This window comes from Pteropus alecto, unplaced genomic scaffold (assembly GCF_000325575.1).
Source record: "Pteropus alecto unplaced genomic scaffold, ASM32557v1 scaffold114, whole genome shotgun sequence".
Lineage (NCBI taxonomy): Eukaryota > Metazoa > Chordata > Mammalia > Chiroptera > Pteropodidae > Pteropus > Pteropus alecto.
Window position 1 is genome coordinate 1,905,363 of NW_006435793.1, and position 18,607 is coordinate 1,923,969.

Genomic DNA, 18,607 nt, shown 5'->3' on the forward strand with positions numbered 1-18,607 from the left:
GTCTGAAGCTTCCTGTTCTGACATGTTAGTTTTCCTGATATTTAATAATGTTTATTATGTTTGCATATAAGCTCAAAACATTAATGCAAAAGTACTACTTTAATTATGGTTATCATCAGGTAAAATGTAAGTATTAGTGGTTATCTTTAAAAGCCTGTTTTCCTATAAATACAGTAAATTGAGTAAAAAAAAAATCTATGGAAAGAAGAATTTTGTCCTAATCTTGATTCTGGTACTAGCTATTTGAACTTCGATAACTCTTTACCCTTTGCCGGGCCCCAGTTTTCTCCTCTATGAATTTCAGCGGTGCGGGGGGGTGGGGTGGACTAGTTGACAAGTCAGGCCCCTTCCAAGTCAAACATTCCAAGATCCTATTATCTTGATATAAAAATAATAATCTTTCATAAAAGCTCACAAACATAATACATGATCAAATATCAGAATGACTTGGAAAAAACATATATGATTTGCTATCTGGTTTATCCTTTGCAGCAATAGGCAATTCATTTGGCATGTTTTTGATTGTATAATTTAATGACAATATAAACAGTATAGTTTTGTTACTTTTCCTTTAAAAAGACTAACGCAAAAATGAGTTAAAGCTAACAAAAACTACTGTGACATCCATTTGACATTCAAAGTTTGTTTCTTAGCAAAATGGCCAAGGATATTTTGACTTGATACAGAATATATAATATAAAGACTTTTAGACTTAAAAATCTTCAAACATCATTTGAATTTAGCAAAACATAAGCAAAATTTTAATATCAAAGTGCTAAACAGTACTGCCTTAAAAGTCACTGCAAATGAACCATAAAATAACTGCATGAGAATTAACATTTATTGTACAAATGGTTAATAAAAAGACACATTATAAATATATATGTAACCTGCTATATTTATATATATATTTGCTTATTTAATTTCTAATTGGTGTATCCAAGTCACTGTGAACACCCCATTTAAGTACTCTGTAACTCAGCTTCCAGGAGCTGGTGGTCTTGCAATAAATACAGGCAAAGCTATTACAGTATAACGTGCATACAAATGTTTATACAAATAAGGACACTATGCAACAAATTATCTCATAGTAATATGGCATTAACAGTATAAACATACAAAAGGGAGTACGAACACGGAATGTTGAAACGCAGCCCACTAATCCTTTCTAGTACTTACATTCATACTATTTTTTAAAAAATAAGACTCGCTTGCTCTCCAAAATTGTCTCTTCAACCGATAACAAAAATTAAGTTATATATATTAAAAAACCTTATTACCCCTGGTGTTTACCCTGTATGATCCAGTTCCTACTCATTTGCATGTACTTATCTAGGGATCAAACATTTGAGACTCATCAAACGCTCCTGGGCTTCTGAACGAATGTGTCAGTCAATTGCTATAACTGAAGCAAGTTTAGGGAACTCTGGCGGGGTTGACAGAACACAACCAAAACAGTTGTATGCAATCCACCTTATAATCTGAGCTCTCTTTAGGACAGCTGGACAGTCAGGGCAGGGATCTGGATCCATTAAGAATGGACTGAAATCTTGGATGGACCATACCTCAGAAGGGTTTTAAAGGGCAGGCGGACAAAGCCTCTGCTAGGAAATTAGCATGTGTCATTTGCTAACATAACTGCCTCCTTATTATTTCCATATAAAATAAAGGAGAGTTAATAAACAAGACTTAGTAAGACAGCACTTTAAAAATTGCACTTGTATATGGAAGTGAACAGCCATTATCATTTTGCTATGTCTGATTGATAGGTTATCCTCCATCTTTCACCATTTGTTAAAATAAAGGAAGAAAGAAATTAAGAAGAGGGAATTTCTGCCTTGTTTGCACCACATATGTACCCTTGAAACAGGAAGTGTATTCTAAAGGGATCATCTCAAGACACATCCTACCCTGGCGAACAACCCTCGGCTGTTCTTGTTTTTAAATACAAAGCAACTATAATTGTATTCCCCAGAAAGTTTTAAAACAGTTATATTATCCTCTTTTTTTTTTTCCTGCTGGGATAGCATCGTCCAAAAGTGCTTTGTTAGCAATTTCTTAGAAAACCTTCATGAACTATACCCCCCTCCCACCCCGACCCCAAAGCCTAAATATAAAACACAACCCCAACACAATACTCTGCAAGTTTTCTGGCTTTAGGTTGTAAGGAAAAGTGCCAGAAAAAAAAAAAAAGTCTTTCTTTTTTTCAGGAGCTGCTTTTTCCTCTTAAGAAAAGACAGGAATGGTAAGTGTCCAGACCCATCCCTCTGCTGCTTAGCAAGCAGGTGCTAGCAGATGAGGCGGCTCCCTGCTCAGGCTGCTCCTACTCAGAAGGGCAGGGTGTCCAGGAAGAGCTTGTCAATGATGGAAGGTGGAGACACCAAGTCTTCCAGCTTCAGGTAGAAGATGCGCTGGAGGCCCAGGGTGCAGATCTTCCGCAGTTCTACCAGGGCACTTAGGACCTTGGTCTCAGTGGACTCCAAAGCCTGTCCCTTACTCTGATGGTCTTTTAAGCTGCTTGTGATCTTGTTGCATAGCTCCTCCACTCTCTTTGGTTCTTTTAACCCATGTCGTTCTGCAGAGGCATAGAAAAGTGATTTTCTTAAAGCAAAAGTCATCAGAAAAACAAAGCAACTACCCAGACATTCTTTTCTTCTCTTGCTGTAAATAAAAGGAGGCTCAGGGACCAAGAAATATGGATTTCTCCCCAACTTGGCTAGTTGTGTATGAGCTGGTTGAGTTTTCCCTTCTCTAAAAAAAGATTAGCATTCATGATCTCTAAAGTTCCTTCCAGTTCTGATGTATATAATTATACTAAAGTACAGTCATGAAAATTTCCAGCAGCATGTCAGTGGCTTGTAACTCACAGATGGCTTATCTCAATGCAACACAATATAGAAAAAAGGACACTGGACTTGGAGTCAGATAGACCTGGGTTCCAGTTTTAGCTCTGTCACTCACTAGAGGCGTGACCTAATCCCTCTAAGGCTCAGTGTCTTCCTAGGAAAATGGGGATTATAGGGTGGTAGATACACAAGTCTTTGTTGTACTCTTCTTTCCTTTCTGTGTGTCTTAAATATGACACGTAAATCAAAAGAAAAAGTGTAATTGCAATAAAACCCACCTTACAGATTATTGTGAGGCTCAACTAAGATGAATGCTACATGAAAATGTCTTGTCAACTGAAGAGCACTACATACATGGTACAGTCAGCACCTAAGACAATGCCCGACACACAGAAATAGTTGGTAACTGTAGGGTCAAACAAAAGGCAATAAAGTTCCCTAATTCCCAAGCTTTATAGTGTATGATTTTGCTTTCCCCAGGAAACTAATAGCTAATCAGCCCAGATGCAAATCTGTCCTTTATAGTTTATCTTTACTAAATACATAATCCCCTTGTTTCAGTCTCAGAAGAAGCACCCAAGAGTGAATTTCAAGAGTACCAGCCTGCAATGGTGTTCTGTCTAAAGTTATGTTCCCACCCCCACCTCCACCCCGCCACCAAAAGCAAAAAAAAGCAGACTGCAAATTCAGCAGCAAATTTCAAGAGCTATAAAATGTTCATAGCCTCTGACCAAGTAATCCTACTCTTGGGAATTTATCCGAAGGAAAAATTCAACAGAAGGATAAAACTGTACGCATTGGAGACATTTGGACATAGCATTATCTACTTTAAAAACTGGAAAAAGATAAAGAGTGGAAGAATAGGATAACTGTTGAGTAAAAAATGATACATCCACATAATGGAAGATTCGGTAGACATCAGAAAAGGCAAATACTAAGACTATGAAGCAACATGGAAAAATATATAACATCACATTAGAGAATAGAATATAAAATGGTATCTAAGCTGTGATTACACCTTTGCAAAAATTATTTCTTTATACAGAGAAGGATGAATGAAAACGAAAAGTGAAAATACTTATGAGATTGTCAGATAACCCCTTTCTTTTAAAAATTTCCAGGTTAATGTTAATTGTATAATAAACAACGTTAAAATAGATTTGGTCCTTTGTGAAGCCCTCTAGCAGCTGTAACATGACCAGCCATCTTGTTGATAGTACATTCTATTAATACTGAGATATATCACATTAGTTCATAATCAGGGAGAGATGTTTTTCACAGAATAAAATACCAATCCATTGATTTAGTCTTTCCCTTCCTTTCAGTGCCTCATGTCTTGCACTATACTCCAGATCCTATATTCATTATCTGGATAAAGAAACTGAGCAATGTGTTGCCTGGATTTTGGGAGGGGTTGATTATGAAACCTTGCAACCAGATTTTCTCATGGCCAAACTCACAAAAGATGCCCCAGAGTTTTCCCTGCTCTCCAACCAGTTGTGACTGCTCAATAACTATGGCAACCATTATTTATTCAGTGAATTCAAGTAGAGATCGATACCTCCTGCCAGCTGGATCAACCCTAGGCCTGGAATTCCTTGAGGAATTCAGAGACACTCCTGTTAGAAGCCAAAGGCACCTTCTTTGTTGTTTTGAACAGCTATTGGATTTGTGGCTTCTTCACTTTTTCAAAAGGGCTGAGATAAAATTCAGTCTCCATGCAAACTACTGCCAGCAGCCAGCAGATTTTCAAATCACTAGGGAGTCACTAAGTGTCTAGGAGCTTCCTAGTAATTTGAAATTCCTCAAAACCCCAATCACTGACATCTTACTTTAAGGGATCCCCTTTCTTCTTGCAGCTTGGTAAACATGGCTGCAAAGCTGATATTGAGCGTTCATAAATTCTGGGGGAAACCAGACATTTGGACTTGCCCCCTTCCTAGAAAATTATATACAGATTTTAGTTTAAGATCTTTGTCCACCATGAAAAACAAAAATAGCTTCTCAATATTTCTTGCATTTTGATTCACATAATTTTTATCCAATACTTTAGTATTTTAACTCAACTCTATGTATTCAAAACTTTAAAACACAATTTATAGAAACGGTTAAGTAACGGATTTATGTCATAACCATAGTACATGTGAATTGGAAAGAATCTGAGTCATTTAGTTCAAACTCCTATCTAAGATATGACTCTTCACTACAAGATACCACAGAGATTGCCTGACATGAGCCAGACTAGGAGTTCATTATTTCATCATGACAATAAAAATATGTTTAAAAGCACTTTCTATTACATTCTTTTACCTACATTATTTTATCACACCTTCACAATAACCCTTTGAATTAGGCAAGACGAAGATGATCTTTATTTTAATAGGTAAGAAGGCTAAGGCTCAAAGTGTTAAGTGACTTTTTCATGGTCAAAATTAACAAGCGGTTAATTTCTTTCACTCCAAGTCCAGAGACATTTCTGTTATATCAGGCTGCCCTGAGCATTGTTTTAGAACATTTCTCCTCATCTTGAGATGATCTCAGCCTCCCTGGAACTCTCTCCTACTTTTTGTGTACCTAATTAACTAATTGATTAATTAATTCTTTCAACACATATTTATCAAGTACCTATTCTGTGCCCAGCAATGTTGTAGCCACTGGGGTTAGAGGAGTGAACAAAACAGATCAACAGATCACACTTCTAACCTGTGTGGTGTTAGCATCTAAAGACAGTGTTGGATGCCTGTGGATTTTAGCTATCCACGCCATAGACATCTCTGCTAAGGGAGAGAGGAAAGGAGGCAGGGAAGAGGAAAAGAGAGAGCAGGGAGTGAGATGGGGTGAAGGAAAGAAAGAGGTGGGGGAAGAGACTGATTGAGTGAAATGATAGAGCTATTTAGGTCTGTGCTCATGCTTTTCCCTCTCTACCTACTTAAAATCTACTCATCATTAAATCACAGAGCAAATTTTTCCTCAAGGAAGCTTTTCCCTTTTTACTGCCGGTCTGGATGATGTTCTCCTATGGCACTCTATTTTTTCTCTTTGAAAGATATAACAGGTTAAAATCAGATATTTATGTGACTTTTGCCTGCCTCCTCCTTGAAATGTAAGCTCCATGGGGACATAGACTGTATTTGCTTACCATTGTTATCTCTAGCACCAAGCCTATGTAGATAGGTGATACCCAATAAATATCTGTTAAATGAATATGTAAATGGAGGTTAAGGACCTATAAAATATGATTAAATGGATATTAAATGTGTAGGTTGCTCAGAATAAATATACAAGTAGAGAGTTATTAAGAAGTTAGCAACAGTAAAGAACTTTACAAACTCTAAAACCTACATCAGATGTTTTGGAACCAGATTTCCTGCCTACAAAGCCTAGCTCTGCCTCTTATTAGCTGGGTAACTTTGGGTCTGGGTCCACATTTGTAAAACAGGGCTCATAATGGTCCGACTCATCGGTTGTTGTGAGAATTAAATGAATTAATACATGTGAAGTATTTGAAACAGTACCTAGCATATAGTAAGTACTTAAATATTAACAAGTATCCTCTGTGTCCCAAACTCAACTTGTTAATTGCCCCTTCAAATCAGCCACACCTCTCAGTTGACCTATGAATGATTCCATAGTCCTTCCCATCACTCTCATAATCGTCTCTTAATAATTCCTTCCCCCTGGCCCATCATATTTAATGTACTGCAAAAACTTTGGTTATTATCTCTGTGATGTTCCTTGCATCTGTCTCCTCCTCTCAACCTCACTGTTCCTGCACCAGGTCTTCAATATCTGTTACCTAGATTGTTTTAATAGCTTTCGATTTGTCTCTCTGCCTCCCGTCTCTGCTATAATTCACCCCAAGTACTTTTAAATCTATTTACTAAACAACATTAAATAAAATAGCACGTGTAGAGAGTTCTTGGCACAGTGCCTGACACCGAGTATTTTTAAATAGTAGCTATTATTAATTTGATGGGATCCCAATTACCAATAGCTTCCCTTATCCCTTGCTACTTAAGTGTTGTCCCTGGACCAGCAGCAGCATCATTCCTTGGGAACTTGTTAGAAATGCAGAATCTCAGCCCCCTCCCCCAAGACCTACTTAATTAGAATCTGCAATTTAACAAGATGTCCAGCGATCTGCATGCACATGAAAGCTGAAGAAGCTCTGCTTTAGTCAATCCTAGTCCCCATAAGATGCTTGACCCACCCACTCTACACCTAGCATTCATTCAGTCTCTGTTGGTAAACCTTATTCTCCAAGGCAGGAACTCATTCCCCATGGGCACTTGTTCTAATTTTAAACAGTTTTGTCTACTAGAAAGTCTTTCTTATACTGAGTGAAATTTTGCCTTCTTACAGTTCTCAGTTCTGCCTTTTAGGCTCATGTAAGAAACATTAAACCCCCTCCCCTCAAGGCAAGAAGCCAGGAATGAGGAAAGGGATAATGGTACCATCAGGAGCCCCAATGAGAAAAGCAACTCATCTTTTCGAGCAGGTCTCAGGGCACAGGTCAACCCAGAGACAACAATAACACAGGTTCAGCCAAAGAGGAAGGAGAAGAGGGCTCTGGGGGAGAGATGTGTGTGTGGCTCAAACACCAACAAACAGGATTTCCTGCTCTGAGCTCCACTCCTTTCTCTGGGAAGTCATCTCACTGCTACTTCTCATGTGATATATAACATTCTTTACTGATGGGCAGTCCCAGAGGCAATGAGCCCAGGCCAGTCAGGAAGCCACAAGTCAGTAGGCAGCTTGTGCTGAGGCTGTAATAGTGCTTTTCAGTTTGTCTTCTCAATGAGAACACAAACTTTTTGAAGGTAAGGGATTGTACGCCTGTCACATAGCAGTTGCTTTATTAATACTATTGAATTAATAGGAATTGAAATACAGTGGTTCTCAGGAATTAGTTTATTTTCTAAACACAGAGTGGTGGACTAAAAGTGATTAATTCAGATTTTCCTAATTTGGGAGACTGTCTGATAATCACAATTAACCCATTTACTCAACTAATATATGCCATATGCCAGACATCTTTAAATGCTAAATTATAAAGATGAAAAGACTCTCCTTGCCTTTAAGAAACCTGTAGTCTAGTTGGAAAAGAAAGTCACAAAGAAATTACTTAATATTATGTATATATGCAATTGTAGGGATGCATGAATATTTTTTATAGATTCCGAGGGAAGAGAGCAGCTAGCTCTTCCCGGAATTAAGATATAACAGTCAGGATAACAATAATAATGAAAGTTTGTCTAAATTTTTTTCCTGCAAAGTACATTAGCTCATTCAATCTTTAAGAGAAATATGTAGAAAATGAGAAAACTAAGATTCCAAGAGGGTAAAGAACTTGCCCAAAGTTGCAAGTTGAAGACTGGAACTCAGATAGCCAATCACCAAATCCCATGACAAACTCCCTGCCACTGCCCCCTACCTTAAAAACAAAACAAAACACACACACACACACACACACACACACACACACACAACCATATTGCCCTGCCAAGTTTTACATTTAATTTTCCTTGCAATGTGGCTGATGGCTATATTTGATACAAAAACAAGGTAACCAGGTAACCATTTAGAGTGAGCAGAATTCTGGGAAGACAGGTGGTGGAGGGCGAGGCAGGATCAGCCATCTGCTTGGTCCTGCCAGGTCACTGTTTCATTGCTTTCTGCCCCTGTTCTACCTTCTTTCTTTTCCTCAATCTTAGAATTTATGTTCCAATAAGACCAGGAAAAAGACTACAGGCAGAAAAGAAAGGAGTCATTTTCTCATCTGACAGAAGACCCAAATAAAGAAAAAAAAAAAAAGCTACGGAAAGCATTCTTTTAGTATAGTAATAAGCAAAATGGCATTTGGGCACTCAAGATTCCCTTCATCATCTGGTCCAAAACTGCCTTTCCAATCTGATATCCTTTTTAATTACATGAGAAATGGATTTTATTCTGAGGTCAGGTCATAACACCAGGCCATAAGATAAATATCACATAGAATCATTTTTTCCCCTAAAAAAATCCTTTGACTTTCCCAGAAGTGCAGCTCTCATCACCAGAAGTAGAGATTAGGATCCAGAGTGGATTCACTCTCATGCTCACTCCAGGACATACAGTCATTGAGTATAACAGTCTATACTCTTTTAAATTTTCTTTTCTTGCTATTGAGATTATATACGTGATTTAACACATATATAATGCAACTCCATTGTACTTGTTTTTCCCCAAAGTATGCCAAAGTGTTCCACTGCCATGCACTTACTATACTGTTTTCTTGATCAGGAATGTCCTTCTATATCTTGCCATGTGTAGACGCCATTCATGACCAGTACCATCTTTCTTCCTTACCCCCCAAAAGTTAGCAGTGATCTGGTCTTCTCCAGCACTGACTCTGTCCCTTTTAAGGACCTGAGCACTAACCACCATACACAGAGTTCATTACATCCTAATCATATATGACTTCCTAGTAGGCTGTACGCTTTCTGACAGAAGAATTCATGTATGGCTCATCTTTGCATCCCTAGAGACTGACACCGTGCCTGACATATAGAAGGCCCTGAATATTTATATAATGAATGGATACTTACAAAATGGTAATTCCACACAAATTTTCTATTTACTTATTAATCATTATTAACTGCGACTAGATATCACCTCATTGGTACCCCATCAGAAGCAAAGCATTTCTATTACTCTTATGTCAGAGATGTGGCACTGGCAAAAGGGAATGGTTAGGGTGAATGAACTGAGGACCTAAAAACATCTGACAACCACAACCGTGGGGAACCCCCTTTTACTGTAGGGAAGGAGAATGATCTGAAAGAAACCATTTCCTGCCCCACCTCACCACCTACTTTTTCACATAGAGAGAAGTGGAGGAAGAAGAAAAAAAAAGAATTAGAAAAAAAAGCCATGTTTGTGCAAACTACCAAATACTGTCCAGATTCTTAATAATTTTCCTGGAAGCAAGACTGGTTAGACTTCTAAGACCCTATTTCCTTTTCATGAGTTCTTCTCTGTGGTTTAGGAGCAGACAAGTTTGGGACATATTTTCTGAAGCCAATAGCCCAACTGATATTCCACAATTACCCTTTATGATCATTGGAGCTTATTCAGAAGTGAAGATTTTACAGGAGCCCAAATTCAAATGAAAACTAATATCCACAACAATGCACACTGCTGTTTCCCATACATCGCCTTTTCTGCCACTTCCTGATGCTTTCACATATTTCAACCCCCCCCTCCCAACTAGCAAATCACAAAGAGAGTACTGTGAGGTCCAGAAATGAGAGAAGAGGGGCTTATTTTTCTTGTATGTTATAACCACAGCACCTATAACCCACTCTGCACAGGCTGACAGGACTGCAGACAGGAACCGGAACTATCACATAAAAGACTTGGCTTGTTTTAAGTGCAGCTTAATTCTTTTAATATCATTGTCCTTCGAGCCTCTCTCAAACATCCAAGGAGATATTCACCAAACATACTGCCTTCTAAAGCCATCTGTTTCCTCATACCACTGACATTGATTTGGGACTACCTGAGATTCTCAAAGGGAAGAGGAAGGTATGTGCCTAATTCGAAGGAGTCCCTGTCACCATCCCTCCAGGACGCAACGTAGGTGGATTGAGTGCCTATTCTGAATCCAGTTTGGCTATATCACAAACCTAATCCTTACTGCTGCCTCATGAAATAGATGTTATCATCCCTATTCTACAGGTGGGAAAACTGAAAATCGGAGTATAAATAAAATGCATTATTCAATGGCACATACTTATTAAATACAAGATCCCAGGTTAAAACCTGCGGGTGCTGGCAAAGTTTATGCTATATCTGCCATGCCACACAGCCTCCTCCCTGAGCAAGTCTCCACATAAATGGGATTGGGCTAACCAGCTATAACTACAGGATACACGGCAAATTAGAGTCAAGGACAGGAAATGACACCACCTTCTCTTAATTCCTACTCTGTATTCTGAACACTAAACTGCCCAATCTTTCCAAGTTGGGACTGCCTGGCCTTATAGTTGTCTATTAATTTCTACTCAAAGAGCAAAACAAAAAAGACGTAGACCTCGGGCCCTCCCTCCCCTTAAACTACAGATATCACATCTGGACTGGCCTTTTTTCCTTATCTCTTTCCTGCTACAATTTGTGCTCAAAACCAGTTGTCAGGGTAGATCTTTCTAAAACACAAGCTTCACCATGATGCTCCTCTGATTAAAACTTTCCATAGACCCCTGCTGCTCTCAAGATAAATGCCAACCTTCTCGCCTAGGTGTGAAAGGTTCTTCATGTCCTGTCCCACTCTTACAGAACATTTCCCATCACTCTACTTTTTTAGACAGTTCCTTCCTGAAACTTATAACAGCCATATTTTCAATGGCATTAGTAAATTTTTATTTATGCCTAGAAATCTCACTCCTTCCATTTTAGCCTGGAGACATCATATGCTTTTATCAAGAACCAGCTCATGTTACCTCTTTTGACAAGACTGTCCCCCACCTTCAGTCTCTCAGCACTTTGTACCCACTCCCATATCTCTACCATGACACTCAACATCTTATATTTTCACACATATTAGTTTGCATGTTCTATCTCCTCCAGAGATGCATGTTATCATCTCTGAATACCAAACTGATATACAGCAGAGTGCCTAGATCAGTGAGCACTTGATTAACTAGACTCAACACCTATCTCCACAGAGATGTGGCAATGTACAGGTTTTATTTACAGAAAGCCAAGATATGTGTGTGTGTGTGCGTGTGTGCATATATATATATATAATATATATATATTTTAACCAAACTCCATACTTCTTAGTTTTAAATGTTTAACTGTCCTAGAAAGAGCTGAATGGTTTTGAAAATTGAGCTGAAAAGCTTTAGTTGAAAGGCAGCCTCTGAACCAATTTCTTTACAGTCTTGCTGGAGTAATATGCTTGTGCCTTAAATGTGCTTATTTTATTTGGGTGCTCCTGTATGCCATTTGAAAGCTCTCTAAACTGAATCCATACTCGTAAAGACTGCCTTTGATTTTGTTTCGTTAATGGCTCCTTGGGAGTCTCTGGCAACTCCCATCAAAAGGGAGTACTTCAAAAAACTAAGAATACAATTACCATATGACCCAGCAATCACTCTTCTGGGTATTTACTCCCAAAACTTGAAAACATTTATGTGCAAAGATATATGCACCCCAATGTTCATAACAGCATTATTCATGGTGGCCAAGACATGGAAGCAACTGAAGTGTCCTTCAATAGATGATTGGATAAAGAAGATGTGGTACATATATACAATGGGATACAAGAAGAGATGAAATACCACTATTTGCAACAACATGGATGGATCTTGAGATAATCATGCTAAGTGAAATTAGTCAGAAAAAGTTGAAAACCATGTGATTTCACTCACATGTGGGATATAAACCTGAAAGCAGCTAACAAACATGACAGAGACTCATGGACACAGATAGTGGATTAGTGGTTACCAGAGGGAAGAGGGGAAGAAGGAGGTTGTTGGGGGTAAAAAGGATCAAATATTTGGTGATGGGAGGAAATTTAACTTTGGGTGGTGAGCACACAGTGCAATATATCTATGACATATAGTTGATTTGTATACTTGAAACTCATTTGATTTTATTAACCAATGTCACCCCAATAATTTTCAATAAGAAAATATTTAAAAATTTCTGATTCGTAAAAACTCTAAATTCTTGTTGTATTATATGTATTTCAAATTTACTATTTATGATGTCTTTCATCGTGAAAAAGTGTTTCATTTTTATGTCATCAAATCTGTGGATATTTTCCTTCAGAGCTCTATGTATTGTTTGAAGAGATTTTCCTGACCCTAAGATTATAAAAATGTTTTTCTGTTTATTAAAAAGGTTGGGGGTGGGTGGGTAGTTTCTCATCCTGGGCCAAAGATCCGGGGAGGTGAAGTTTACTTGGAATACTGAAGGAAGAAGCTAGTGTCTGATTCCTACTGTAGCACATGCTATTTTCTTTTCTTTGCCTTCTTCTAAACTGTTAAATGATGAACCAGCCCAGCCTTTTAAGGTACACAGGCATATATCTCTCTTTAGCTAACAAGAGATATCTCGAGAGGGTGCATGGGAATAATGCACATTTCTGATGTATCACAAAGAAGGGCCCATCTATGCCAAAGATGTACTTGGTCCTCTGTGAAATTTACCACCTGCCCGAAAAAACAGGCTTTCTACAGTCGAAAAGGTATGAGATCTGAACCTCGATTCTTAGTCCAAGAGCCTAGGCTGCGCTTCAGTCTGAAAAAAGGATGGCAGGTGAGCCCCAGGTCTGGCTAGCCTCTTCTGGAGCCTCCACCTGCTGTCACTGCCTCAGCTGGCCCTAGTCTGACCAAGAAGGATGAGATCAAACGAGAGAGTAAAAGTATGAAGGCACAAAGGGAGCTGGGGCCTGGGGCCTCGAGAGCATCCACAGGGAGATGGCATTCCCTCTCTTACCCGATATGCCTTTCTCTTTCTTTCTCTTTCTCTCTCTCATTCTGCCTTTGGATCCTTTATCTCCCCCAAAATAGAAAGGGAGAGACATCTAGGGAGAGAAAGGCATAATATGGAAACTGAATATGTTTTATGCTTCTGTTTCTTAACGTCTAAAAACTGTTGAGTTGAGCCATTTTGGCTGTGTACAAATAACCATTTTTCTTCGTCCCCTGCCAATCAAAGATATTAAATAAAGAGGTAGATAAATAAATAAAGTGCTTGCTTTGGCAGCATATATAATAAATAAATAAAGTTGTGTTTAATATGTGTGTAGTTTGACTTTGGGTCACTAGCCAAGGACAGGGGCGAAAGAAGGACATGCTCCTCTGCCTCACAGGAATAGGTGGGTGAAGGTAACGTTCCTTTAAACGCCCACATCAAAACAACTCTGATCTCCTGTGGAAACTTAGATTTTCATACATTGGATTAATTGACAATGATAATTCAATAGGCTAGGAATCCTCTTTCCTGAAAGTTCATGACAATAAGTTGCAGATGTACGTCTCTTTGTTTAAACTAGGCTAAATGTAGATTTCAGACTGCTGTCATTTTCCTAATTCTCTGGTGTGTGTGACAGCCAAAGCCAGAATCCACTTAGCAGAAGAAAGGAGAAAAAAGGGGACAGGTTACTTTGGATGACGGCAGGGTGGTGCTTACCTGTGATCATGCTCAGTGCTGACAGGCATGCTAAGGCTTGGATATCAAGGTTCAGGCTCTGCAAACTTAAGGAAAAGTCTTTAATGGAGTCGAGCCACTCCCCAAATCCACGAAGGCACTGAAGTCGGTGCAGGACAAGTCCATTGCAGAACACAAACTTATCTTCAGCAGTGTTCGACCTACAAGAGAATGTATTGGGGGGTGTGGGGTAGAGACATGTTAAATAGGTCTGTTCAGTCTGTCCAACAGGATAGCATCAAAACACACAGACAGCCATGGGGCAACCTTCAGAACCCAGGGTGGTGCTGTGAAACCTGCCCAAATACTCTTGATGAACAAGACTGTGATCCTGGGATAAACAACCACCATCACTTATCTACACTAACTTCTCTGGTGAACAGCAGCCCTGGGGAAGCTACTAGACTCAGCTGCTGGCTCACCTTAGCTCAGAGGCCTTGGAGGAGCAGGTACTTATGGACAACAGAGGTGAAACCCAGTGCACCGCCTCTCTCTGCACTGAGACTGCTCCCTTCAGTGTTCCTTGGCCAGGATTTCTTCCTCATTTTCTTAAATGTCAAATACTGATAAGGCCTGAGGCTAGACACTACAATTCCACTGTGCAGATTCTAAAAACACTAAGTCTCTATAAGTGCCAGAAGTCAATCGCAAACTAAAAATTAGCCTAATGTAAAGAGTCCTTTTTTGTATTACCTTCTCTACTTTTAACAGTGGGACTGAAGAGGGCTATTTCTAAACCTTCCCTGATAGTGTATATTATGACCATAATCATCTCATTCTTCTCTCTTGAAAGGTGCCCTGGAATTTCTAGTTGGACATCTACCACTTAACTGCGGGGCCTTAGGCACTCCTTTATTCTCTGAGTTTCCTTTTATCTATAAAACAGGAATTCTAATTGCTACCTCCTAAGACTGTTGTGAAAATTAAATAAAATAAAGGACTTAAGGTCCATGTGTGGTACCTGGTACACAAGAGGCTCTCGATGAGTATTAGATGTAACTAATTCTAAGTTCTATGTGGTCCTTACTTTAATCTTAGCCTTTCTTTAGTTTTCAAATCTCTAGCCACATAGTTATCTCTTTCAGCCTACTGCATTAACAAGTTATTATCTCTTTAACTGTGCCTCTAAAAGGAATAGTTTGACTCATTCATTCACTTGGCAAATATTTCATGAGCACCATGTATGTGCCATTCCTGAAGCCAGACACTAGAGAAAAATTGGTGAATAGGGCACATATGGTGTCTGCCTGCATGGAGCTTATCACTTACTCAATCTTTTGCTGTCTGCCTAATAGGTGATAGTCATATTGCTGGCTTGGCTCCTGCCCACTGGATTAGCTGTAATGATGCTAATTACTAGTACTCTAGTTGTAATTCTACCTCTGTCTCTCTCACAGATCCCTCCACAGAGGCAAACAAGGACAGAATGGTTCGATCTCAGAGTTTAAAACCTGGATCTCACAGAAGCAGCATCAGAATCACCAGAGCATGAGTTAAAATGCAGATTTCTGGATTTCCACCAAGATAGCTCCACATTGAAATAGCTGGGAATGAGGCATGGAAATCTGCACTTTAAACAAGAGTTTCTGGTAACAGTATGAAATTATAGTGGGAGTGGTAGCTGAGGGAATAAGGGCAAAGGAAATGCTTTTTCCTATAATATTTGGTGAAATATTGGTACCATCTCCTAAAAATACTTAATTGCAAAGAAGAAAAGAAGATGGAATTTAAAATACTACACGTGGGCTTTTACAAGACAAGCTGAGATCCCAGGTTTCAGCTTTTTGAAAAATCACTTCGGCTTTGTGTTTAGTATCGCTGAGTATGACAAGCTGAACCAAATCTTTTGATCCAGAAGCTATCCTCTTGGAGTAAACACTGGGGATTGAGAAGCTGTGAGAACACGTTAGAGCCCCAACTGGTGTACCAGGACAGTGACTTGTAAATAAAAATCTGTGAGATAAATGCAATGATCAAAACAAATACTTGCTCCCAGGAAACACCTATGCACCATGAGATTCCTTCTAGAATCATAGAACGTTGTAGCTATAAGGAGCTTCAGAGATCACCAAAGCCAACTTCCTCATTTTACAAAGAAGGAAACTGAACTTGCGGTGATCAGAGTCTTACAGCAAGTCCATACCAGAACTGAGAGCAGAACCCAGGAGTCCCGACTACCAGTACAGTCCTTTACCCACTGCTTGGTTTTTAAATGCCTGATCATATTTTATATTTCCTTCTTGAGCAAACTTTTCTCTGGTAACTCATTTACAAACTCCATTCTTAAAAGGATGGAGTAGACTGAAGGAAGATAAAGTAATAGTAATTACCTGATGGAAAGTCTGAGAACAAACAGCTCCAAAAAGGCTGATTCTATAAGTAATGTCTGATCTTCTTTGGGGAGATCAGTGAATCCGGGGATCTTTTCTGCCCAGCTTCTGGATACATCGATGGAGGCTGTCAGAAGATTGTAAAACCGCTGTACATGCTCAGCATCTGTGCCTGCAGCGGCCTGGTCCGTGGGACAGTACTAGAAGGCGAATCACAGACAGCAGCATTATCTCAGTTCAACAGGGATGACAACATTGCAAATTGGCTCTTCCAAGAGTATCTACATCTAAATCCTTACTTTTAGGTCCATGGTTAACAAAACCTTTTTACATTCAAAGCCTCATCTGATTCTCACAATGTTCCTATGTTATAAATACAGTGAATTTTGTTACTATTTAATAGACAAAGAAATGTGCTGAAGTCCCATTAGTGTGGTGGTTTTCAATCTTGACTGCAATCATTTGGGGAGCTTTAATTCTAATTTAACTGGTCATCAGGAGTTTTTAAAGCTTCCTGGGTGACTTCAAAGGGCAGCCAGTGTTGAGAACCAATGGTCCTCCAGGATCTACTGATTCCACTAAAGCAAAGCTGTCTCCAAACAACATGCTTACTTAACCCATGCTTCTTAAAGTGTGGTCCCTGGACCAGCAGTATCAGCAACTCTAGGGAATGCACTAGGAAAAACATTCGGGCCTGGCCCCAGACCTACAGAATTAGAAACTCTGAGAGTAGGCCCAAGAAACTCTTCTGTCAAGATCTCCATGAGATTCTCACACGCAATGAAGTTTGAGAATCACAGAATTTTAACCAACAGGAGAAGAGAATGATTTTTGCATTTGTGGATGGAATTCTGAGAGACAAAACAAAGCAGGAAGGGGAGGAAAGAGAGTGTCTCCACGGCAGGTGCCCAGGCCGCTGTGTGCCATCAGACTCAGGACTTGGAGCTACTTAAATTAACGAAAATTAAATTAAAACGTCAGTTCCTCAGTCACCCTAGCCATATTTCAAGCTCAACAGCCACATGTTGTGTAGAATACTTTCATCACTGCAGAACACTCTATGGACAGAACTGATCTAGAGGGTCCAAAGAGAAGAAAGATAAAAGTAGAATAAAGGCTATCCTCAGCTTTTGGATAGTCTGGTAGAGTCAGGGTTCTGCTTGAATCACAGGAAGAAAATCTTTCTTGTTTCAGGCAGGAAGATTGACATAACGAGGTAATAATCAGGGGACAACCAACAACACAGGGGCTTACGAGTTCTGCAGAAACACTCCTGTAAATATGCATGTCATTTCCTTCACAATAACAGCATCCCTTCACTGTGTTAATCCTCCAGGGGCATGGATTTTAAGTCCAATTTTACCAATGAGGAAAATGAGGCTCAGAGAAACTCAGAGAGGCTAAGAGACTTTCCTGAGTTATATAATCAACAGTGGTACAGCCAAGACTTAAACATGGCCTTGTGATTTCCAGTCCTGCCCCTCTTCGCTGTTAATATGTCCGATGTTACTAGTTGGTAGCCTGTGGGATAGTTCTGAAAAGCATTTTGCTTTGCTCTAATTGGAGGTCTCCAGGTATGTATTCATTTGGTCCCATGTTTTGTTAGCAGTACAGTGACTGGCACATAATTGACTTTTAATAAATAGTTGTTGAATATTGTTCAATGAAAGAACAGTTAAGGGAGTACCTAGGTTTGCCACAATGCCCTAACCCACTGGAGGAGAAAACAGCCAACAAGCAGCCAGGTACTTATTGTAGTACTTATGGATGAGGAAATGAGGCATTTATCTTAATTGGGTCTATTTTTTTTGTGTGTGTGCTTTCCCAAGAGCCATATCATGAAATAACAAAAGAAATATCAGACAAGGATCCCAGCTACTTTAATCTTATATTTGTCCAGGCCTCTAATTTGTAAAATAACATAGCTCTTCCACTCACTTTAGTTATCTGGGGTAAATTATTTCACTTTTAAATTACTTCACTTTTCTGAGCCTCGGTTTTCTCTTCTGTAAAAAGGGGATAATACCTTTTTCAATATTTTGTTGTGATGATTAAACGTGATACTATATGTGAAGGGCCTGACACATAGAACATGTTTTGCAAATGATGACAGTGATGATACTAATAACAGTTATGATACTTGGAACTCTCATTGTCCCTAAGCTTCCATATTTATAAAGTTGGGGAAGACGTTGAACTGAAAGGTTTCTATTTTTCAGTCCTGACTTTCTAGGA

At 39.2% G+C, this 18,607-nt stretch overlaps 1 protein-coding gene across 2 annotated transcripts in view; it reads right to left on the minus strand.

The window, feature by feature from the left end:
* Positions 1-1,080: 1,080 nt before the first annotated feature.
* Positions 1,081-18,607, minus strand: part of NR4A3 (nuclear receptor subfamily 4 group A member 3) — a 36,762-nt gene continuing 19,235 nt past the window's right edge. For both annotated transcript variants that reach the window (XM_006911533.3, XM_025046580.1), the window contains exons 6-8: positions 16,373-16,572; positions 14,025-14,203; positions 1,081-2,575 (exon numbers count right to left, since the gene is read on the minus strand). In XM_006911533.3, the coding sequence (XP_006911595.1) occupies positions 2,328-2,575; positions 14,025-14,203; positions 16,373-16,572 (627 nt within the window). In that variant the 3' untranslated portion in view covers positions 1,081-2,327. The remainder of the gene's footprint in view (positions 2,576-14,024; positions 14,204-16,372; positions 16,573-18,607) is intronic.